The sequence below is a fragment of the Momordica charantia genome (genome assembly GCF_013281855.1).
Source record: "Momordica charantia cultivar OHB3-1 chromosome 5 unlocalized genomic scaffold, Mcharantia_2.0 BLBB01000005.1, whole genome shotgun sequence".
In the NCBI taxonomy this organism is placed as follows: domain Eukaryota; kingdom Viridiplantae; phylum Streptophyta; class Magnoliopsida; order Cucurbitales; family Cucurbitaceae; genus Momordica; species Momordica charantia.
Window position 1 is genome coordinate 22,412,355 of NW_028275163.1, and position 22,229 is coordinate 22,434,583.

General features: G+C 32.6%; 4 protein-coding genes across 7 annotated transcripts; all 4 read left to right on the top strand.

Annotated features, from left to right (window-relative positions):
* Positions 1-7,187: 7,187 nt before the first annotated feature.
* On the top strand, positions 7,188-10,929 carry LOC111014358 (rho GTPase-activating protein 1). The gene is made up of 5 exons (XM_022289049.2): positions 7,188-7,994; positions 8,949-9,069; positions 9,189-9,308; positions 9,501-9,731; positions 10,078-10,929. Exons 1-5 carry the CDS (start codon positions 7,576-7,578, stop codon positions 10,705-10,707), a joined length of 1,521 nt encoding a protein of 506 aa, XP_022144741.1. The 5' UTR covers positions 7,188-7,575; the 3' UTR covers positions 10,708-10,929.
* A 1,346-nt stretch (positions 10,930-12,275) lies between these two features.
* LOC111014362 (uncharacterized) lies at positions 12,276-13,420 on the top strand. 2 transcript variants are annotated; one of them, XM_088124469.1, is made up of 2 exons: positions 12,276-12,503; positions 13,051-13,420. In XM_088124469.1, exons 1-2 carry the CDS (start codon positions 12,351-12,353, stop codon positions 13,198-13,200), a joined length of 303 nt encoding a protein of 100 aa, XP_087980595.1. In that variant the 5' UTR covers positions 12,276-12,350; the 3' UTR covers positions 13,201-13,420. The 2 variants fall into 2 exon arrangements, with proteins under 2 accessions (XP_087980595.1, XP_022144747.1); XM_022289055.2 differs by having other exon boundaries at positions 12,280-12,503; positions 13,045-13,420.
* Positions 13,421-13,846: 426 nt separating this feature from the next.
* On the top strand, positions 13,847-18,988 carry ABCB29 (ABC2 homolog 12). 3 transcript variants are annotated; one of them, XM_022289108.2, is made up of 10 exons: positions 13,848-14,664; positions 14,826-14,912; positions 15,006-15,113; positions 15,372-15,638; positions 15,775-15,858; positions 16,323-16,539; positions 16,697-16,782; positions 17,216-17,403; positions 17,491-17,620; positions 18,442-18,988. In XM_022289108.2, exons 1-10 carry the CDS (start codon positions 13,960-13,962, stop codon positions 18,526-18,528), a joined length of 1,959 nt encoding a protein of 652 aa, XP_022144800.2. In that variant the 5' UTR covers positions 13,848-13,959; the 3' UTR covers positions 18,529-18,988. The 3 variants fall into 3 exon arrangements, with proteins under 3 accessions (XP_022144797.2, XP_022144800.2, XP_022144798.2); XM_022289106.2 differs by having other exon boundaries at positions 13,855-14,664; positions 18,449-18,988; XM_022289105.2 differs by having other exon boundaries at positions 13,847-14,664; positions 17,491-18,584.
* A 916-nt stretch (positions 18,989-19,904) lies between these two features.
* LOC111014253 (Nucleic acid-binding, OB-fold-like protein) lies at positions 19,905-21,990 on the top strand. Its single transcript, XM_022288919.2, has 3 exons — positions 19,905-20,060; positions 20,735-20,990; positions 21,672-21,990. Exons 2-3 carry the CDS (start codon positions 20,735-20,737, stop codon positions 21,734-21,736), a joined length of 321 nt encoding a protein of 106 aa, XP_022144611.2. The 5' UTR covers positions 19,905-20,060; the 3' UTR covers positions 21,737-21,990.
* Positions 21,991-22,229: the final 239 nt, after the last annotated feature.

Consider the following 22,229-nt stretch of genomic DNA (forward strand, 5'->3'; position numbering starts at 1 on the left):
TAACTCAAATTAATAGATTATAAGTTTGATTCTCACATCTACATGTTGTATTAAAGGAAAAAAAAACGGACCCTTACATTGTCATAACTTTTACATTAAAATAAAATGATCCTAATGTGACGTAAAAAATGAATGTTTATTAATTTTAGGAACAAAAAATAAAATGATTCCAGAAATGCTGACAAACAATTTTTTTTTAATTAATTGTTTTTTAACCTTTTTTATTTATTAAAAGAAGTATAAAATAAAATAAAATCTAAAATCGTAATTAAAATGAAAGGGACCTAATCTTTTTCCACGATTCTCCACTGAAGAAGATCCCCAAATTCTTGTGGCTTCTTCCTTGCCTTGCCAGACAAACATGTGGGATCTCACAACGTGACACCAATTTTTTTTAGTATATTTTTTATCCTGCTTTTTTTTTTAGATAAACTTTTTATATATAAATTATTCCTTGTAACTTTATTTTTTTCTTATTTGATTGGGGCCACGGATTACCATTTCTTTTCCTTTTTAAGATTGTAATTTGATTCGTCGTCCTCTTCTCGAAATAGCTTTCTAAAATTGACTATTATAGTCTATATTTGTAAAATTTTAATATAAATTTTATATCCAATGAAAACCATTTAACACAAATTTACAACTATATTTCAAAAAAAAAAATTAGTGAATAAAGTATGATATTAAAATCGTGATCCAAACCTGATAGAAATGAAAAATGAAATGACCGAAATGATGGGAGGTATCAAAACAAACCTGAACTAAAATAATATTTACACATTTTTTTTATATAGTCATTTCTTAACCTTTGAAAGTTGTCTTCTACAAGCATGAGATTACTTGGACAATAAGCATTATTACACAAATGCCATGAAATTTGTCTTAAAAATAATTTTGAAAACAAAAAATTAAAAAATATATCAAACAGGTTTTTTTCCTTTTTGTGACGTGTTATAAGATAGGGATGTAGATCTAGACGGGTGGATATTTTTTATTCGTAAATTTTGATTATAAATAATTATTTTGACGGTGTCATTATTTATTTATATACTTTGCAAAAAGTTCGATTGTTACGCTATAGTTGACGAGTCAATTTTTTTCAATTTCAATTCTTAAGCTTTGAATGTTACCAATATGAACTCTTAATTTCAATACGTGTTGTGAAAATTAAATTTAAAAATGGACCATGAACCATCCAATATATCATATAAAATTCAACTAACAAAATATTTGAAATCATGTGAAAGGTAGAAACTCAATCATTAAATACTCAAAATTAGACACAAATAAAGCAGATAAAAAACATTCCAGCTTAATAACAAAATGTCTAAATCCAATTAGTTCAAACGTACCTCACACCGGAGAGATCCATAAACTTTATTTAGAAGATATAATATGATGAAACGTGGTAAAATAATATACGATAAAAAAATTCATAATTTCATAAATGAACTTATATTCATAAACCAAATTGGATTAAATCGTCCTAACTTTGGTCTAAATTTATAGAATGGAAAAATATGATTTTGATGCTGATAGATTTTTTCTTGCAAATATGTTCTGCAGTTTGATTTTGAATATTTTAATTTTAGTTTTTAGAGCATCGATTGACCAATAGTTATTCTAAACTGACTTCTATAGATGATTAACTTATTATTATTATTAAATAAATAATAATATATAAAAAATAAAAAGAATCCAGGATGATAATATTGAGTAAAAAAGAGAAAATAGATGATTAATTGTTATAAAAACAAAAGATTTATGTCCCCAGGAAATGGATAAGATATTAGGGTGGCAGTAAACCCACTACAGCATTGGGAGGTTTTTTACATCGGCATAATTTATAATATAAAATAATATATTTTTTTTCGATATAGACAACCACGTTTCGTTTTAAAAAAAAAAAATTAACATGGTCAAGAGACGATGATGTAGGCGGAAAAAAATCAAAAATTTTTTTTTTTAAAAAAAAACAACAATATTTTTGGAATAAGTTTCAAGTGGCATTTTTTTTTATTTTTTCTAATAAATCAGCCTGATTAAAAAAATAAGTTTAATTAAAAACAATATTTTATAAAAATCCCCCAAAAATACGTCTTAAACAAAAACAACGTTAAACGAACCCAGGGGAAAAAAAGGTATCACAAAAATGGAAAATCCAAAAAGAAAAAAGCGGCCGGTGGAATTTAAATTTGAACCAGTGATAACAATTAATAAGCCGTTGGGTCCGACAAACCAACGGGTCTATTCGAAACTTTTGATAAAGCTCAAAAAGGCAGCTTTGCCGCTGCCGAGTCGGCCGGCGCGGCCACTTCCGGCGGCTCATATTTGCATTCTCTCTCTTATTATTATTATTAATTTAAGGTTCAAACTACGTTTTAAATGTCGAAACCTTAAATGTCAATTTCGACGAAAATGTCGAATTCTCAATTTCGTAAAAATTTCAATGTCGAATATTTTTGAAAAAGTTATAAAAATAAAAATCTTGAAATGAATATTTAAATTAACAAATAATGATTTGAACTAAATAAGTAAAAAATTATTAATATTAATATTATATTGATATTTTTCATATTTTACTTTTTGTTTTTGTAATATTATGAAATGTCAATTCATCCTTTATGTCGATGTCGAATCTATAGATATATGGACATGTTGACCGATATTTGATACCATGGTTCAAACTATGTTGTCTGAATTTTTAGATAAACCTATTAAATTTTTACTGAATTTAATTTAAATGACTCATTCTCAAATTCAATACTGAACTTTTATGTGTAACACACGAGTTCATGGAGTGGTATGACGTAAGTTTCTATTTAATTATGCACAGTCAAATCTAATGACAATGGTTAAAATAGATTTTTATTTAAATTTAGGAATCATAATATAATATTTGGAAGTAAAAAAATTGAAATGATATAGGTATAAAATTAAGGTCTAAACATTATTTTGGTCATGTAATTTTTGTTTTCGGGTTCTTGTGTTATCAACTTTAATTTGTTTAGTCATTTTATTTTTAAAATATCTGTTTTGAACCATAATGATCTATTTTTTTAGTAAAATATGTTGGGGAGATGATTCAAACTCACAACCTCTTGATCGGAGGTATATGTTAATTACCGTTGAGTTATGTGCGTTTTGACCCATAATCATCTACTTTAAAGTACAGTGACTAGAACTAACAAAATTTAAAAGTAAAATGGATGTTTTTAAATTACATTGATTAAAATTATATCTAAATTGGACATAGTGATTACCATTTCTAAACCAAATTGATAAAGCTTATCAAGCAGAACAATAAATGCTAGTTCTATAAAGTTGAAAAAAATTTCGGTTTGATTTAGTTTTTGTTAAGTGTTATCACACAATTGGTCTTATTTTATTTTATTTTTAAAAAATCCAATTTCACAATGTCATTTTATTTTTCTTATTCCGATTAGTTGCTTTGATATTGATTTTGACCAAAAATTAACCCATAAGAGTGTATCAATTTAGACCCAAATACTCCAATATAAATATACAAGAAGGCCAAATAAATGGGAGTTTACTAGCTATTATTCTTTTTAAATACATTAGAAATTGAGACAAGAAATACGTTATATATATGTGTGTGTGTGTATATATATATATATATATATATATCATTATACAATACAGGTACATTTCACGATTCAAATTATATCAATGTTGTGTTTACGTTCGTTTTGGGACTTATGTATTAATATTTTGAATGGTGAAATTTTTATTTTAAGACATGTTGTATTATGACCTCTCTCTCTTTTTAATTTGTATTATGATAATTTTGAGAAGTTGTTAGAAAATTTAACAATTTTTCTTTTTAGATGGGGACTCCTCAGGTAATTCAACCATTTAAATGAAAATTTACTATAGAACTTTAGCTTTTCATTTATAATTTTTTAGAAAAATAAATGAAAATAACTACCCGTGAGAATATGATCTCTGTGAATTTTTTTCGCAAAAAATTCCCGCTCTGATAATACTCCTGTTGTTTACCAATTAAATAGATAAATTCATAGATGCAAGAAAAAGAGTGAAAATAACATGATGAGCCATTAGATTGCCATTACCAAGATGTAGATGATCATTATGTGAAAGTTTACCTAATTATGATTAATTATATTTTGCTTGAATTTTAGTGTACCCAATGAAGTAATTGAGAAAAAATTCACCTTTTCCCCTCTTCTTATTAATCAATAACCCTACAAAAAGCAATTAGATTATAACATCACAACCTTATAAAACACCTCTATAACCTTATCCAACCAACTCAATATTTTAGGTTATAGTTGTATTTAGAAAATATCTCATTTCTTATCGGTATCATATCGCACATTTTTATCATGTATTTAAGTTTGTGTGATTTGATCAAGTATTCTAATGGAAAAAAATATCTCTAATTCATTATGTTTTATTGTAACACATAAAAAGAAACAGAAAAAAATTATAAGTGAATTAAATATCGAACTCTATTCGAGGTTTGACTTTTTTTTTTTTTTGTGTACAAAAGCTTATCTGATTAAAGGATTTAGTAGACACTTGTAATCTGAATAACTTAGAATAATTATCCAATTAATATGATCATTGATATTCTATATTTTGTCTTAAATAGTATTTTGATTAAAGCTCTTAAAGGGCGGCTAAAATGAGATGAATGAAAACATCGTATATGATAGTCCAAGATTATTACATGTAATGTTGTTAGGACCATTAAGGGTGAGAACTTTTATTCTAATCCTATTTAATGATTTAATATGGAATGACAGAAAATGATATAAAAGTTCCAATGTTATGTTTTACTACCACCTTTTAAATTTTGAATTCACACGTATATCTGGATTGAGAGGCTCCAATTTTCAAATAGTGTTTCTTACAAAAAAATCAAAAAAAAAAAAAAAGAAAATCAAACCCATTAAATAACTTTAAAGAAAAAGGGTCTAAATCAAATAATTGGTTTCTGCTTTAAATAACAATTAGAAACAAAAAGAGGCAAATTTGACATGGAGGACGTGGCAGTGGGAAACCGGTGGACTTCGGAGCAGAGGATCGCAACCCTCAGAGTTTTGTCAATCCTATAAATTCTGATAAGACATCGCTGTAAGACGGGTTCTACTAGCCACGTGGCCATGCCGGATTGGCCCTTCTTTATTGCCTTCGTCTTTCTCTGTCACCACCTGTCATTCTTCGCTCCCTGTACATTTATTTATTTTTTATTAAAAATAAATATCTAAATTATCAGTTATCACTTTGGAACTTTTATCCTTCTTTTTTAATTTGAGCTTCTGGATTTCTCCAACTTTTATTTTATAATAATTTTATTTTATCTTTTTAGTTTTTCATTTATTTTTCTACGATATCGCGAAAGTAAATTCTTAAACTTACAAGCTTCAAATATGGAATTTGTAAATTAATAATGCTTTTGTTTCGTAATAATATGATTTTATCGAAATTATACTCAAATTTTTAAAGTCTGAATGGTTGAAAATACAATTATTATCCAATTATACTTTAACCGTATATTTCTAATTTTAACTTAATTTGAAAGATTAAAATGGATCTAAACTTTATTTAAGTAATAACATAACATTAGAAAAAACTCAAAACCAAAATTCTTAAAAAAACCAGTTTTCAAATTTGAACTTAATATCTTATTTATTTATAACCAAATTGTTGTAATTTATTATTTATATATTTTATATGTTACTTTTACTTGAATTCATTAATGTGAAGTAAAGTTAAAAGGACAAATCAAGATTAGAGTGATTAAAGAAGATAAATTATTTTTTTTTATGATTAAAGAAGATAAGTTACTTATCAAAAAAAAAAAAAAAGATAAGTTAAAATCGTAACCAATAGAATATGAGTTCGCTCTCGTTTTTTTCTCTCTTTTCATCAATTAATGAAACTTGTAAATACTTCGATAATAGTTTCTTAATTACTAAATCTAAAATATTTCTTAAAATGAACAATATTTTCCTTTTTTTGTATTTTTTTTCAACCCTTTTTTTGTTATCTTAAAATAATAATAGGGAAACATTTTGTAGGTTCAATTATATATTTCCTATTTATATTTAATCCATTGTCAATCTGCTTGTTAAAAGTTTAATACAACTCTTTTTTATATTCAGTTAAATTTAATCCTCAAATATTTGACTCGAAGTTTATAGTGACTATCTTAATCAACTCACCTATGCAAAAGCTGGCTCCATAACATTTTTTAATATATATTATTATAATCCAGTAATTATATTTAATTGCATTAAAAATGAAGAAATATATTAAATTAAAGATGAAGTTACAAGTTTAATCATTAAATATTTAGAATAACATAATAGATATATAAACTCTATGGTGCCTTTAAACTTTAAATCTGGTATATGATAGGTGCTTAAAATTTAAATTTTGTATTTAGTAAGCTCCTGACCTATGATATTTTTCAAAATTCACGGATCTATTACATACAAAATTAAAAGTTTAGAGCTTATTTGGTAACATTTCTATTTCATGTTAATTATTTTCTATTCTCGATTTTTGAGAAACATTTAGAAAAATGTTTACAAATTTTGGAAATAACAAAAATATGTTCTTTTTCTTTTCCATTTTTTTTTCAAAACACATAAAAAACAATTATATTTTTCTTTGATTGAAAAGAGAGAACAAGAAACAAAAGTTCATATATCTATTACATACAAGATTAAACACAAAAGTGAAAGTTCAGATATTCATTAAACACTTCTTAAAATCCAGAAACTTATTAAACACAATCTTGTAAACTCGTAATTGGACTAATTATCTAGAATTTGACACAAATAGCAAGAGAAAAGGTCGTCAAGATGAACATAACTCAACTAATTAAGACAACTATTTTCGACCATGCTCCGTTCACCCACATATTATCCTTAAAAAAAAAGAGAACAGGCTATTGGGATTTTTTTTTATTTTTTTATTTTTTGCAAAAAACAAAAAAGGGCGATAGGATTTTGTTAGAGGGTGGGAAACCGAGGAAGAACAAGAAAGACCACGACCACTACCACAACTAGAATCGCACCAGGTCCTTTTCCCTCTGCGCTTGCAAATCGTTGGATGCGAAATTAGAGAACAAAAAATAATAATAATAACAAAAAACAAAAAACAAAAAACAATGAAACAAAATTCTCAAACTTCCTCCAATTCCATCATCATTCCATTTCCTCTCTCTCTAAACTCCATACTCTTTTCTTTCTTCTTCTTCTTCTTCTTCTTCTTCTCTCCTCAACCACCATTTTCTCTCTCTGCTTGCTTCTTCCTCCCTCCAAAGCCAGCCAATCCAAGAAACTATAAAAAAAATAAATAAAAAAAAATCCAAAAAGGAAAAAAAAAAGTGATGATACTCACGTCTCACCATCCCAACCCCTTCCTTCAATCCAACTCCACTCCCAAATCTCGGTTTTCCGTAGACCCAAATTAACCCCCATCAATTTCATTTTTGTTTTCTTTTCGAAAAAGGGTAACCAAAATCGAAGACCAATTCCTCTTTACCCAATCGATTTTCCATTTCCCCCCTTTTAATAAATGGCAGATGTTCTCCAACGATCCCCATCCCACTTCCCTTCACCTTCAAGCTCTTCCGCACCCAATGATGGTCCGCACCCACATGCCATTAATATCTCCACTCCCTCCATAAACCACTGTGTTCAATTCCATCTGGATTTTTCAGAGGAAGAAGAAGAAGAAGAAAGCGACAGAGAGGGAGAGGGAGATCAGCTGTCCCTGTTGACGTTTTTGGTCGCGGCTTTTAGGAAGTCTTTAATTGGGTGTAGAAGTACTAGTGGTGGAAGCGCTAGAGCGGCTGGGAAGCTCTCTTCGATGGAAATTGGATGGCCTTCTGATGTTAGGCATGTTGCCCATGTCACCTTCGATCGCTTCAATGGCTTCCTTGGCCTCCCTGTTGAGTTTGAGCTCGAGGTCCCTAGGCGAGCTCCTAGTGCAAGGTCTTTAATCTCTAACCCATTTCTTGATTTTTGTAACTTTTTTGATTAAACATCAGTTTGTGGGAATTCTGCTTTTGTAGTTAGATTTTGATTAGATTACAAGGTTGTTTCTGTGTTTCGTAAACTTTGTGTGTGCATATTGCTTTGGTTCTCTAAGAAAAGCGTCCTGAATGATTGGAAGGATCAATGAAGATTGGTCGTCTCGTCTGCTAACTGTTTCTCCGTATTCAATTGTATAGGAACGATAATTGTATTGTTTTGGAAGTTTTTTTTTTTTTGGGAAACTTTTTGGGAAACTTTTTTTTTTTTTTTAATATCCTTTTTGTCCCTTTGGAGTTCAATTAGATTTATGGAAGGATCTAATTCGTATGAAGTTGGCTTAGGGGAGAATGGTCAAATCACTTTGCAGCATATTCTGTTTTTGACATTCTGGTGACAATCTATGATTTTCTATGAACTTCGAGATTTCACTTAAGGACGAGCTAGTCGATGTTTTCATAGACTTACCGAACTCGTGCGTGAGTTTTGTATTATATTTTGTTTATGTAATTTGATGATTAACTTTGAGATGTTTTTTTCCAACATGGAATGTAACTTATTGCTTCAATGCAGAACTGGCCTATAACAGATTATAGCCATATTTTTTAAGAATTGAAGTAGTTGTACTTTGTTTGCTCATGGTATTCCTCTATGTTTTTCCTCGAAACAACTCGTTTCTCCAGTTTTGGCGCTTTGTTCCATTTTTAAGGTAATCTATTTTACTTTGTTTGGTTCCTTCAGGATTCTATGATTGTGATAGTTGTCTGATGATTTACTTTTGAAAATGATGCATTTCTGAACTTGCTCTTATAGGAAAGAAAGCTTGAGATCTGATGCTTATCTTCTACTATTACTACTAGTGATTTAATATCGTCGCCTGTCAGTCCTTTTGACTATGAAAGCTTTTATCTGCAGTGCAAACGTTTTCGGCGTTTCTACAGAGTCAATGCAGCTTTCATTTGATTTGAGAGGAAACAGCGTCCCCACAATACTCTTGTTAATGCAGAAGCACTTGTATATTCAAGGAGGCCTGGAGGTATCTAGCATGTTTTGATTTCTTTTACACGATGAATTGGTGATAAAAAGTGTTCTGGGATTTCGTTGGTCATTTGACTGTTTCGGGTAGACGCTGAATTATGGATCTTAAACCTGTAGGCAGAAGGAATTTTCAGGATTACTGCCGGGAACAGCCAAGAAGAATTCGTTCGGGATCAGTTGAATCGAGGAGTCGTACCTGATGGTGTTGATGTACACTGCTTGGCAGGTCTCATTAAGGTACTACATGGTTCATGACTAATGTCAATTTTTGCTTCACGAGCTTTATTATGTTATGCTATCATTAACCGCTGTTAACCGTCATCCCATGCTTTGATTTTCAATACTTCACATTCGTCTCTTAGAAATAGTCCAGTGAATAGAATACTGAGATGAGTTTGTGTTTGTCATAATCATATGGTGATTTTGTAGGCCTGGTTTCGAGAACTTCCGACTGGTGTGTTGGATTCCCTCTCACCGGAACAGGTGATGGAGGCGCAGACCGAAGAGGAATGTGCTGAGCTAGCGAGGCTCCTTCCCCATACAGAAGCTGCACTGCTTGATTGGGCAGTAAACCTGATGGCTGATGTTGTACAGTTTGAACACCAGAACAAGATGAACTCGCGGAATGTCGCTATGGTCTTTGCCCCGAATATGACCCAAGTGAGTGAACATTATATAAATTATGAATGACATGTCCTTAATTCCTTGTCTCAAGTTCAGAGTGGTTTTTAGATGATGAAAAGGCTGGTTACTTATGTTCCGAAAGACCATAGCTTATGCTAAATTTCATTTGATTGGATGCTGCTGCCTGTATTGTTATTCATTAGTAACTGCTCTCTCCGTGTTTAAATTGTATGAGGTTAGATGCATTATTACCATTTTCTTTGCACCCGTGCCTAATTGTATTGTATTTGCTTGGAGATGAGTCTCTGATTTGCTCGGGATCGAACACGATACCGAAAGAGTGTGCAACTTGAAGTGTAATAGTTCTCATCTATTCTTGCAGATGGCAGATCCGTTAACTGCCTTGATGTATGCAGTCAAAGTGATGAATTTCCTCAAGACTCTCATTGAGAAGACACTAAAGGACAGGGAAGATTCGGTCGTCGAGTCAGCCCCCATTTTGCGCCTAAACCCATCGGACGAGGATGGGCACCAAAGTGCATCGCAGTCGTATCAAGACGAACAAAATGAGGCCGGGGATGACAAAACTGAAGATGAACAAATATTTGTTACTGAAGAACCTGCACCTGAGAGCCGTCCACTTCCCAGAGAAGATAATTGTACAGCTGAAACTGGGTCACAAAATCTCCTGTCTTCAATTGAAAACATCATTCCAGGGGCAAGCCAATCAATAGTCAACAACTGTCCCTGCGAAATCGTATCGGAATTGAACTGTTCGGTAAATGAAGAACAGGAAACTGGTCTCGTCTGCCAAGTTGGGACGGGTCGAAGTTGCCGAAAGAGTAGCCTCGATCGATCTAACAGTTCGAATCTGAAGAGAGTCACCACCAAGAAGGCGAATGAGCCAGTGTCAGTGAAGGTTCACACAGCAGGTGCTGCACAGAAGGGCAAGAAAACTGGAATCGTCGGGCGGTTGAATTCGAGGACGGAGCTAGCTGAAGCTTGGCGTTGAACGGATCGGATCGGTATTACACGGGTCGTGTATGGTTCTCTCTCTTTCATTTTGTGCTGGTGGGGAGTGATGATAACTGTTTAAAATATGGCCTTTTGATTTTGTTGGTGTTGAGAATGGTGTGTATGATCAGTTTATCTATACATTCAAATGTTCCTGGTTGCAGTTCCTTGACCTTGTATTTGTTGAGTACAGCCCTGACTAACATATTCTTTATTTCTACCTTTTTCTTTCCATTTCCTTAGATCCCTCAATACTACTCACTGATCTTTCTCTAACTTCACACCCTTTCTCCCTCGCTCTATGTTGAGTCGGTTCGGTTTTCGAAGGTATAAAATTAAAAAAGAAGTCAGTTGGCTGACCAATTAAGATAAATTTTGTCGTTCTCAGTCAGTTCCGTTCGATTTTAGTTGGTTTAGCGATTTGGGACTCGATTCAACCTTCAAATTGTTAGTTGTATAAGAATGTGAAGAGATAGACTCCTCAACCAGCGCTGCGTTTTAATGTTGCTTTGTCACTCTATGTGGAGACTCACATTTACTAACTTTAAAATTTGCTGTTTGATGCCTTTTTCCTTAATGTACTAAAAGAAAGATGAAAAGAATGAGAGTGGATAGATGAAGGTGAAGAATTGAAAAAAAAAAGAAGAAGAAGAAGAAATGAAAATTGGAGGCATGACCAAATCTTAGTTGACATTAAAACAAATTATTTAATAAGATAGTTTTAGATAAAGCTTTTTGAGAACCAGAAGAAATAATTATATATATATATATATATATATTTGCGTACAAAGTAGAAAATAAAAAATAGTTATCATATATATAAGATTTACATACTTCAACTTGTTAAGATATATATCATCGACTAAAAGATCGTAGCCTCGAATATCCACAATAATTTGTGCAAGGAAAACCCTATACTTTTAGTTTTTTGGTTTCATTTTGGTCCACGTACTTTTAAGATATACATTTTTTCTTATACTTTTAATTATTGTCAATATATTTCTTAAAATGTAGTCATAACTTTCATTTCAACTTTATATTAAAGAATTTACGTTGCGTATATAATTTGTGTTATGCAACCAAAAATCAAAATTGTCATTTTTTAGAAGGGCAAGAATCAAAATCAAATATTTCAAAATTATTACTTTGTGTATATAATGTGTGGTATGCAAACAAGAAAAAAAATGATTACTTTTTAAAAATATAAATACCAAAACAAACTATTTGAAAGTATAAATATTAAAATAATTTAAATTTTTAATAAAATGACTAAAATGAACAGTTTAGAGGTAGCGACCAAAATGAACAAAAGTTGAAATCACTAAAACCAATACCTAATTTAATCCATTAAATATTAAACGCGAAAATAAGAAGAAAATCTTAGTTTTGTTTTTTAACTAAAAAACAGCAAAACAGGGAAATCTGAACGGCATTCACGGGCGCCGTTGACGGTTAATAAAAGAAAGTCGTTTGTGGTTGGTAGTTAACGACATTTCAGCGTATAGATAGTCTCCACGTGTCACAGTAACACTCAACGTAAATGAGATTAAAAGACCGAAGCTGTGAAGTTTGTTTCTCGTTTCTGTTTTCTGCAACTTCGAAGAAGAAGAAAAAATAAAAAAAGAAAAAAGAAAAATAAAAATGGCGAGCCCAGGCGGAGATGGCGGAGTTTCTGATGCTGCAGGTTCACCGTTTCCGGCTGCGGACGTCGACAGAGAATTAAACCCCGGCCATAACAGGCACGTTGAAGTCGATCCTGTTTCCTCTGAAGTTGCTGTATCTTTGGAAAAAAAGGTATATTAAATCTTTTCTCCGGATCAAATTACTACTCACCCCTTCAACGTTTTGGTTATTTCCATTTAGTCCTTATAAATTCTTTACATTTCAAGATCGGGTTATTCTAGTTGTTGTACTTTAAAATTTTCTAATAAATTCATAAATATTTTATGGTCCTTTGACTATATTACGCATTTAGATTCATTAAACATAAAATTGATAATTCTTATTTTGTGTATAACATGTAGGAGTAAAGATTCGAACTCTTAAACTTAGGATTAGATACACGTCCTTCAATCCATTGAGTTATAGAGAGTAAATAGAAGCAATTCAATATTTTATGTAGCATGATGAATATATAATTTAAAGCATACGATTGATGTGAGTAGAAATAACTAAGTATCGTTTGATGACCATTTCGTTTTTAGTTTTCTATTTTTAGAATCAGACCTGTTTTTTACAATTTCATTAGTATTTTTCTATATTTGAATTATTTGCCAAATTTCAAAAACAAAATTAGATTTTCGCAAACTAATGGGTGTTTGTGAGTAATTTTTAGGAGCAGGCGAAGAGGAAAGCGGTGGAAGAAGAACGAAAGGAAGCAAAGAAGAACGATACGATGAAGACATTGAAGACAACGTTCATCGTCTCCGGCGTGATCGCGGCGGTGGCAGTGGCGGCCTTCGCCATTGTTAAGAAATTACGGGAGAATTGATCCGTTCTGAGACTTGCCTCCTCCCTCGCTCTTCTCTAATTTTTCTTTTTCCCCCTTTTTCTTTTTTTTGTTTATTTTTTGACTTTTTCTGCTGTGTGTTTGTTTCCCGGGAAAAAAAAAAGATGATGTTGAGAAAATGATTTTCTTTCGTTAGAATATCAGAAGGAGAGATATTTTTATTTTATTTGTCCATATATATTATAGACTTGAATTCCTTCAATTTGTATCATGTTTTGTTCATTTTATTTTTCATCTTTTTCCATTTAGGTTATTTTCAAATTTTAAAGTCGAAGGAAACTTGAATTTCTACTAGTGAATGAATCATGTTCAATAATTAATGAAAACTATATATTATGTCCTCTGTGTAAGATACGATGCTTGCATAATGATTTGTAAATGAAATATAATATTTTACCCTTTAAAACACATAGGATAAATTTAGGTAAATAATATAATATGAACGTATATTTTATCTCATCTTAGCTCAATGATTAAGACACCATCTTTAATTAAAGAGTTTCAGATTTACACACGTATTATTGAACTAAATTAAAAAATAATACAAAACACAATAATGAAGTCAAATTCAATTACAACATTTTATAAAATACACATTAAATATGTTTATATATATTTATATATTTATCGAGTACATTAAATCTATATTACATAGTGAAAATCTTGTTTTTGTCTTTTTATTTGGTCTTTAGAAATATTAATTAATAGAATTTAAGATTTATTGTGATGAAATGAAATTGAATGAACCACTCCGTAAAATGCAGAGGCCATAGCCAACCACCATTTCTTCGCGCGCTTTCTGAGAAAATCAACGAAAAAATGTGCATCGCTCTGCAATCTTCTATGTTTCTGCCAAGAAACCGGAATCTCCTCTTCAATCTCAAACCAATTTCTCTCCAGTTCGCCAGATTCGCCCCCAAAATCGCAAATCTTCCTCTCAGGACGAAGCCATTCGCATCCAAGTCCTTCAATTCCACCAGTTCCTCCACCTTCGAACATCCTCAACCCCAATCGCATCGACCTGTTCTTCGCAGTTTCCAGACGTTCAAATCTCTTATTCCGTATATTATCTCTCAGCGTAAACATATTCTTGCTGGTTGGCTCTGTAGCGTTGTCTCGGTTTTCTCCCTGTCCCTTCTCGTGCCTAAGATTGGGAAATTTTCTTCTATTATTGACAAGATCGACCCCATCAAGTTGTGGGATGAAGGTCTGGTTCTAGGATTTTTGGTGTTCGCTCGTTTCGTTGCGAGCTACTGGCAAGAAGCGTTTATTTGGGATGCGGCGTTGAGTGCGATTTACGAAATTCGTGTTCGTGTTTTCGAGAGAATTCTGGCAATGGACTTAGATTTCTTTGAAGGTGGTGCTGGTGTTTCCGCTGGTGATATCGCTTACAGGATCACTGCCGAGGCCTCGGATGTCGCTGATACTGTATATGCCCTCCTCAATGTGAGTGTTTAGAGCTCGAAACCCGTGTCTATAAATAGAATCTTCATCAATTGGATGTAAATTATAATGAACTGTTATAAATTGAATGTATTAGAAATGGAAATTTAATCATTTGGTTCTTAACTTTTTAGTTTTTATTTGTAGCTTCATTTATATTACAGACCGTCGTGCCCAGTACGCTGCAGTTATCAGCCATGGCGATCCGAATGTTGGCTATTAGCCCTGTCCTATCCTTGATTTCAGCTATGGTAAGAAAAGAAAACTTCCAGATTATCTTGTTTCAAATGTTCCTTTGCACTTTGCAGAATCTTCTCAGGGGAATCTATGGTGAATCTTGTTAGGTTATTCCATGCGTAGCTCTCGTCATTGCCTATCTCGGCGAGAGGCAATTCCAAATATCTACAATGGCGAGTCTAAGCGTTGCTAATCTTTCATCCTATCTAAATGAGGTATATATTAATCACTAAACAATATACTCGACCTCAATCATATTTCGTCACCAATTGTGAAAGTCTAAATCTAAAATCATGTTTGTGAATTCACTTCTTAAGTCCTAATATTCATCTTTTTGAAGAAAATCTTTCTTCTTTTACCTGGTAATAAATTGGATCTTCATAACTAGCTTTCTGGGTCAAGGAGTTACTGTTGTTAAGAACTTATTTCCTATTTAGATCTAGTTGTGACTTATCTTTGTGATTATGCAATAGGTCCTCCCAGCATTTCTATTTGTAAAAGCAAACAGCGCAGAGTTTTGTGAGCATGCCAGGTTTCAGAGGCTTGTTCGCATTGACCTGTATAAACGTCTCAAGAAGAAAAGGATGAAGGCACTTGTACCTCATATTGTACAAGGTCTATATTTTGTGTTATTGTCAATGCTTTGTGTTGGTTTGCTGTTGGTTTCGAAAGGTTCATTTAGTAGTGGTGGCATGGTTTCATTTATCACGTCATTGGGATTTCTCATCGAACCAGTTCAGGTGATACTATGTTCTGACAAGAACCTCTGTATGTATTTTTTATTCTGGGCATTGATTTTATTTCTTTTCTTCCTTGATTGAGTTTAGTGTCTGCATAAGTTTCAAGTTCAATCTTCTGAATATAACAATCATACAGAAAATTGGAAAGGCATACAATGAGTTAAAGGAAGGAGAACCTGCCATTCAACGCTTGTTTGAGTTGATTGAGTTCAAACCTACGGTAAATTTCTAATTGATGTTAAATTTATGTTTAGAAATAATTCTTTGATTATTAGTTTATCATTCCTAATAATATATTGATTAAATGATGACTTTATGGGCTTAAAGTTGGAGGCAAGCACGTTAACGACTAGAAAGTTTTATGAACGAACTTTTCTCATTTTTAGGACGGTTGAGACTACCATCAGTATAGATTAGTATTTTTCCTAAATGTGATCTTCATTGTTTTCTTACATTCTTGCAATATGTTTGTTAAAATGTTTCTTTTCAATATTGTCGGTTGACGTGGATGTCAAAATGATTTATCCTTTCTATGGTGCAAAGTCAACTTTGTTTAAACGTCACAAATTCTGAAATTCTCTTTCCATATCACTAGTCCTATTCCATAAAGATTCTTTTTACGTTACTTGATCAGCTTTCTACAAATTTAATTAATGGATGGAGCATTTTGATTTTTGATCATAGGTGATTGAGAAACGTGATGCTATTGATTTAAACCGTTTAAAGGGGGAGGTAAAATTTTGTAACGTCTCATTTGCCTATGGAAGAAATATGCCTCTTGTTTTAGATGGATTGAACCTCCACATCAAAGCAGGAGAAACAGTTGCTTTCATGGGACCTTCTGGAGGGGGAAAGACAACACTTGTTAAATTGCTTCTTCGCCTTTATGACCCGTTATCTGGTAAACTATTTATATCATAGTTATTAGTTCTACTTCTTCAATTTCCGTTTTACAAAAGTTTCCTTTCTTGTTCAAGATTTTTCCTTCATTCTTTTTGTTTTTGTCTCACACATGCCTTAACTTTTTCATGCCATGATGTTGTTCTTTCTCCGAATAGGTGATATACTCGTTGATAACCACAATATCCGGACTGTTAGTTTTAGTAGTTTGCGGAGAAATGTTGGTCTCGTTTGTCAAGACATGGTGAGTGATTGGTGATTACTTGTTCATACATCTTTTGTGATGCAACCAAAAGTTTACTGTATCTCATAGCTGCATAGTCCTTGTTACGTGGTAATAGCATGGGTTACTACTTTGTGAATGGTTATTTTATAAACAAAAATTGACTTCCAATTGGAATGACAGGAATGTTAGTGAAACTTCTTAAAGTTTTAAAGTTCCCCGACTAAAATTTGAATTTAACCAATTTCATTATACTGACCGACCCTGAAGGATCTTGACAGTGCCCTCTCAGGTTGTTGTTGTAACAGTGTACCGACGGTGCCCTTTGTTCAATGCTTGCTTGATTATATTTTAATGCATTCAAGTAATCATTGGTTGCAAAGAAGGAAATACATCGTATAATTGTCAAAGGTTGTCTTGATCAATTATATAGACATTTTGTTTTTGTTCTCAGATCCTTTTCTCTGGAACAGTAGCTGAAAACATAGGATATTATGATCTGACGAAGGAAATTGACATGGAGAGGGTTGAGGAAGTGGCAAAATTTGCAAATGCAGATGAGTTTATCAGAAGGTTACCAAAAGGATACTCTACATATATCGGACCAAGGGGCTTAACGCTGAGTGGAGGACAGAAGCAGAGGCAAAAATTCTAATTAACTCAATTATCATGGCATACCTCTATCTAGTTTGTTTTATGGTTAAACTTACCTGCCCTTCCGTATGGCAGACTAGGCATTGCAAGGGCACTCTATCAAAATTCATCTATCTTGGTCTTGGATGAGGCAACTTCTGCATTGGATAGCATGTCCGAGTTACTGGTCAGACAAGCTTTGGAGCGCCTGACGGAAAATCATACGGTAAGAATCTTAGCTTATTTATTGAATGATTATCTAGATTTTTTTCCTTTGTTGAGATTGTGTATTGAAGCTAAAATATTTGTGAAGTTCACACAAGCATGTATATCTGAAATGGTCAGATCATGGAAATTAGATGGCGTTGGTGTAAAATAATCGACGATTTTGGGGTCTTATTCCTATCACGAGCTTGTAGGATGGAAATGATGTGGCTGAAATCTCATCATTCATTCGTAAGGAAATATTGTGGTTTATTCATATCATAAAATATGAATGATAAGAACTAGCATTTAGGTGCGAACCTTTAAGGAAGAAAATTTATGGACAGTATTTACAAACATATATCGGTTATTGGGAAAAAATCTATATGCTTCTAATGCCCAATTGAGATGATGAAAATGAACTAGGATAGAAATAAAGCATTATGCTGAAATCTTCTTTGAATAGTATCGAGATGGCTCCCTAAAGAGGGCAAAAGAATGGGAACTATTGATCTACATCATCCTTGACTTTGTCCAACGTGTTGTGCAGAGATTTTAATTAGTCATTTGCTGTATTATCAAAATTTATTTTATACACTTCAGATATTTTTACATGACAATTCTTGAAATTACCAATTTATTTATTAGTATTGTTTTTTGGTTTGAGAATAACTATGGTTGGCTTTTACAAGGTTGTAGATAGACAAAACTTAAAAGTAAGGGGGAAATTTCCCTAAAAGACAATCAACAGGGTATTTTTATAGTTTGTCATTCTTGCAACTTTCTTCTCGTTTTGTTTTCAGCTTCACATTTCCCTTGATTGCATACAATATTTTTACCAAGTATATAGGTACTGGTAATTGCTCATCGATTGGAAACAGTTCTGATGGCGAAACGAGTGTTCATTTTGGACAATGGGAGGTTGCATGAGCTACCTCGCTCCGCTCTTTCGGGTAGTAACCATAACTCATTGCTGAAGACTGGGCTGGTGATTTGAGCACCATTGTACCGCTATCGTGCTCCAGAAGATGCGCGGTTCAGTTTCTCTTTTGCATCTAAAGAATTGCAGGAATTGGTCAAAGTGAAATATGCATCTGTTGGTTAAAAAAGAAAAGCATAATGGAGGAGGCAATGCCATGTCAAGGAAAGGGATTCAAGGTCGTCCATTTGTTTCGGGTACATGAAACTTTAGTTCATTTACTATCAACCTTTATAGGTGGCAGTATTTTTGTAGAACTTGGAAAGATGCTAATAAGTTTCAAATTAGAATCTTCAAACTTTGGGGTTGTAATTACTGCGATTTATTATACTTGTATAATGCATCATTGAATAGGCGACAGAACTCGGCGTTCTCTTGTGTGGTTGAGTGAGAACGGTAAGCTTCAAGTTCTTTTCTATCGTCGTTTTTAGAATTGTTACAAGTTCTTGAAGAAATGATAAGTGTTTTATCTTTTGAAACTTGTCAAAACTGTGCTCAAAAGTGGTCCAAGGAGGAAGAAAATAATTAATATCGAAGGAAACTTCGCTAAAAAAAATTAAGCATTTAAGATCATAAAGCCGAATGGGCAGATAACTAGAAATTATAGCGGTTAGATGATTAAAGTTGAAAATTTTAAAATTTGGAAATAGAAAATGAGACACCAAAATCAAAGTTTTGATAGCCAACAAATAGATTAGTTTTTTAAAAAATAACATTAGAACTGATAGCGTTTTAGCTTTTATCCATAAAAAAAGGGGCCTCCGTTCCCGTCCCAAGGTCCAAAGTTGAGAGACGTAAATATTTTATATATTAAGTCCATCCAAAGGTCTGAACACAAAACATCGTGACAGGTTACCACAAGGCATCCAAAGGTCTGAACACAAAACATCGTGACAGGTTACCACAAGGCTCTGGTGGAATTGTCTTTGAAGGCATAATAATTTCATTTTGAACTCTCTATAATGTTTCAAATTTCTCAAGAACGTATTTGATTTTTTAGTTAAATCTCTGAAAATGTTTTTCTTTTTAGTTTCTAAACTTTGGACTTAAATTTTGAAACGAAGATAGAAACAAAACAAATTAATACCGATGTAGATCAAGTTTAATTTTTAAAAATTGAAAATTTAAAACATAGCGTGAAAGGGTTTCCAAATGAGACTACTTTAAGAATTAAAATAATTTAAACAATATCTATATATATATATTTTTATTGGGGCTTTGTCATATAAGAAATTTATGAAATCACGAAAATGAGAAAAAGTTTACCGTCCTTTGCTTGCTCGCGTGAGCGCGTCTCCACCGTCCGATGAAAGAAGACGATCTCTCGCTTGATCTCTTTATAAAGCTGCCTCTCTTCTCAACACACCCAACTCGAAACTTCAATTTTGCCGCTTTCAAAAACCCGCGCTCTTTTTCTTCTCTATCTCTCGCGGTTCGATCGAATTCTTTCCATTTCCCTCGAAGTCTGCAATCGCTGAATCGGGTAGCGTAGTTCAGTTCTTTTGATTCTCCGATCGAGTATTTTGCAAGTTTTTTCTCCTTGTTTAGTTCAGTTTGTTAGATTGAGGTGCACGATGAAATTCCTCTGATTCTTCACTTGTCTCTTCGTGTTTGTAACCAATTGAGCTTGTATTTGTTTTTTTGGAATCAAATTATGCGTAGATGATGTATGTTTTGAGCGGATAGGGTCAAATTCTATTCGCTGATTACGGCGTGGGCTCCTTCGTTTGGTTCTTTAAGAAAGTAGAGCATGAGAAGTGAGAACACCAAAGTAAAGATGAAAATCGTTTTTATACAGTCGTGAAGCTATGTTAAGGGCAATAGATTCAAAATAATCCGCAGGCAGTGACCATTATGCATATTCTTACTGTTATAATTATCTCTGCATTCAGAATTTTTTAAACGAGTGTCATTGATATTAGATAATTGAATTTTGAATACGTTGCAAACAGTTCAAATATAACACTCAAGGTAGACCTCCTCCATTAGGTTATTGTTATGGTAAAGTAAAGTACTAAAGGAAAGCTGTCTGTTAGTTATATAAACGCCACCAGAAAATTTGTGCTGATTTGGTGTTAATGCCAAACAATTTCAACATTCTTTTTTTATTAAATGTTGGTTCTCTCTGAAAGGCATCCTTCATGGTGTTTTGTATAGATGGATACATCAAACCCTTCAGTTTTTGTGAATGCTGAGCTTTTACGCCTGTATGTTGGGAGAAGAGTCCGGGCAGTGATTCAGGTTCAGTCTGAAGGCAATGGAGTCATATATGGTAAATCGACTGACGACAACCAGATTATTGTGAAAGGCTCTCCACCATTTTCTCTTTCGAAGTTTGTTGAGGTCATTGGAATTGCTGATACTGACAAATCGATTCGACCTGATGTATGGACCAATTTTGGCGACTCATTTGGTATGCTCTCTTCTTCGCCCATTGTTATTCTCGAAGGACATTTGAAGCTGTATAGCACTAGTGCATCATACATGTCATCTGAAGTTCATTTATGTTCTTTGAATTGGCTGAAGAGGATCATTAATCATGTTTTCAGATGATAGATTATTTCAAAAGCACTACTGTATCATGAATTGATCTTTTGTTAAAGGGCCTAGTTAGATCTGGCATTTGAGATCTCTGAAACATAACCTGGCCAAATCATTAGTTTCAAGTTCATTTTACAATACCTTGCAGTTTATCTCAGTTGTAATATATAAGCTGTGAATCGGTTATTTAGATCCATTTGATAATGATTTTGTTTTAAATTTTCTGTTTTTAAAAATGATGTCTACTTACTCTCAATTTCTTTGAGATGTATTTCACTTTCTTAAATACAAGGTTATAAAAACTGCGGGGTTATGATACGGGTCTTAGTATCTAACCTTCATTTTTTCAGGTTGGAGTATAATCAGTACAAGCTAGTTCATGGATTCTTAACAGTTAGTTTCACCTTTGTATTTAATTATTATTATTTTTTTGTACGATGAGCCTCATAGAGATCTGCCAATAATGAAAGCATAAATTGTAGCATCCTCTAAGGGTTGTGCCTTCAACATTTTATCAAGTAGCATTCTGAACTATTTTTTATCCTATTGGCAGATACATCTACCTTCAATCAACTATGTCAACTTGCTAATGGGGAGTTCAAACCCTTGTTTATCTGATAATCTAGCCAGACATTCTTTGGCAAGAAGGCTCAAGCCCTACCTTCCCCTACTGTGACACGCTAAGTTGCTAATGTTTTCTTCATGCGCTTCAGAATCTCCCGAGATTTATCGTTCATATGGTAGAAAACTTTTCAGGTAATGGACATATAAATTTTAAATCTGCATTGTATGTTTGTGTTAGAATATGTTAGAATGAACATTGACTCGAAAAATTCATTAAAAATCTATTTTAATCAACTTTGTTCGTTGCATTTTGGGGTTATAAGCCTTTGTCAACGTGGAAAAACTGCTAACCAAAAAGCCGAAACACTATTTCCTTATCTCAGTTTATAGAAATTATATGTTGAATAGTACCAGGTGTTAGAGCTTTTCCTCTCTGTTCTATCCTATAAAAATCTTCTCTATAACTCCTTTGAGACTTTGGGTTTAAAAGTAGTATATCAATTGAACGCATTGGACCAGGTAGAATTTTGTTTAACTTTTTAGTCAT

What these genes read in the sequence shown, in the direction of transcription:
- LOC111014358 (XM_022289049.2), top strand. Translation starts at nt 7,576, where the DNA reads ATGGCAGATGTTCTCCAACGATCCCCATCCCACTTCCCTTCACCTTCA. An exon ending in ATATTCAAGGAGGCCTGGAG is followed by an intron (nt 9,070 to 9,188) that starts GTATCTAGCATG and finishes TTAAACCTGTAG; the next exon opens with GCAGAAGGAATTTTCAGGAT. An exon ending in TTGCCCCGAATATGACCCAA is followed by an intron (nt 9,732 to 10,077) that starts GTGAGTGAACAT and finishes CTATTCTTGCAG; the next exon opens with ATGGCAGATCCGTTAACTGC.
- LOC111014362 (XM_022289055.2), top strand. Translation starts at nt 12,351, where the DNA reads ATGGCGAGCCCAGGCGGAGATGGCGGAGTTTCTGATGCTGCAGGTTCA. An exon ending in CTGTATCTTTGGAAAAAAAG is followed by an intron (nt 12,504 to 13,044) that starts GTATATTAAATC and finishes AGTAATTTTTAG; the next exon opens with GAGCAGGCGAAGAGGAAAGC.
- ABCB29 (XM_022289105.2), top strand. Translation starts at nt 13,960, where the DNA reads ATGAACCACTCCGTAAAATGCAGAGGCCATAGCCAACCACCATTTCTT. An exon ending in CTGTATATGCCCTCCTCAAT is followed by an intron (nt 14,665 to 14,825) that starts GTGAGTGTTTAG and finishes TTTATATTACAG; the next exon opens with ACCGTCGTGCCCAGTACGCT. An exon ending in CCTTTATGACCCGTTATCTG is followed by an intron (nt 16,540 to 16,696) that starts GTAAACTATTTA and finishes TTCTCCGAATAG; the next exon opens with GTGATATACTCGTTGATAAC.
- LOC111014253 (XM_022288919.2), top strand. Translation starts at nt 20,735, where the DNA reads ATGGATACATCAAACCCTTCAGTTTTTGTGAATGCTGAGCTTTTACGC. An exon ending in CAATTTTGGCGACTCATTTG is followed by an intron (nt 20,991 to 21,671) that starts GTATGCTCTCTT and finishes TCCTATTGGCAG; the next exon opens with ATACATCTACCTTCAATCAA.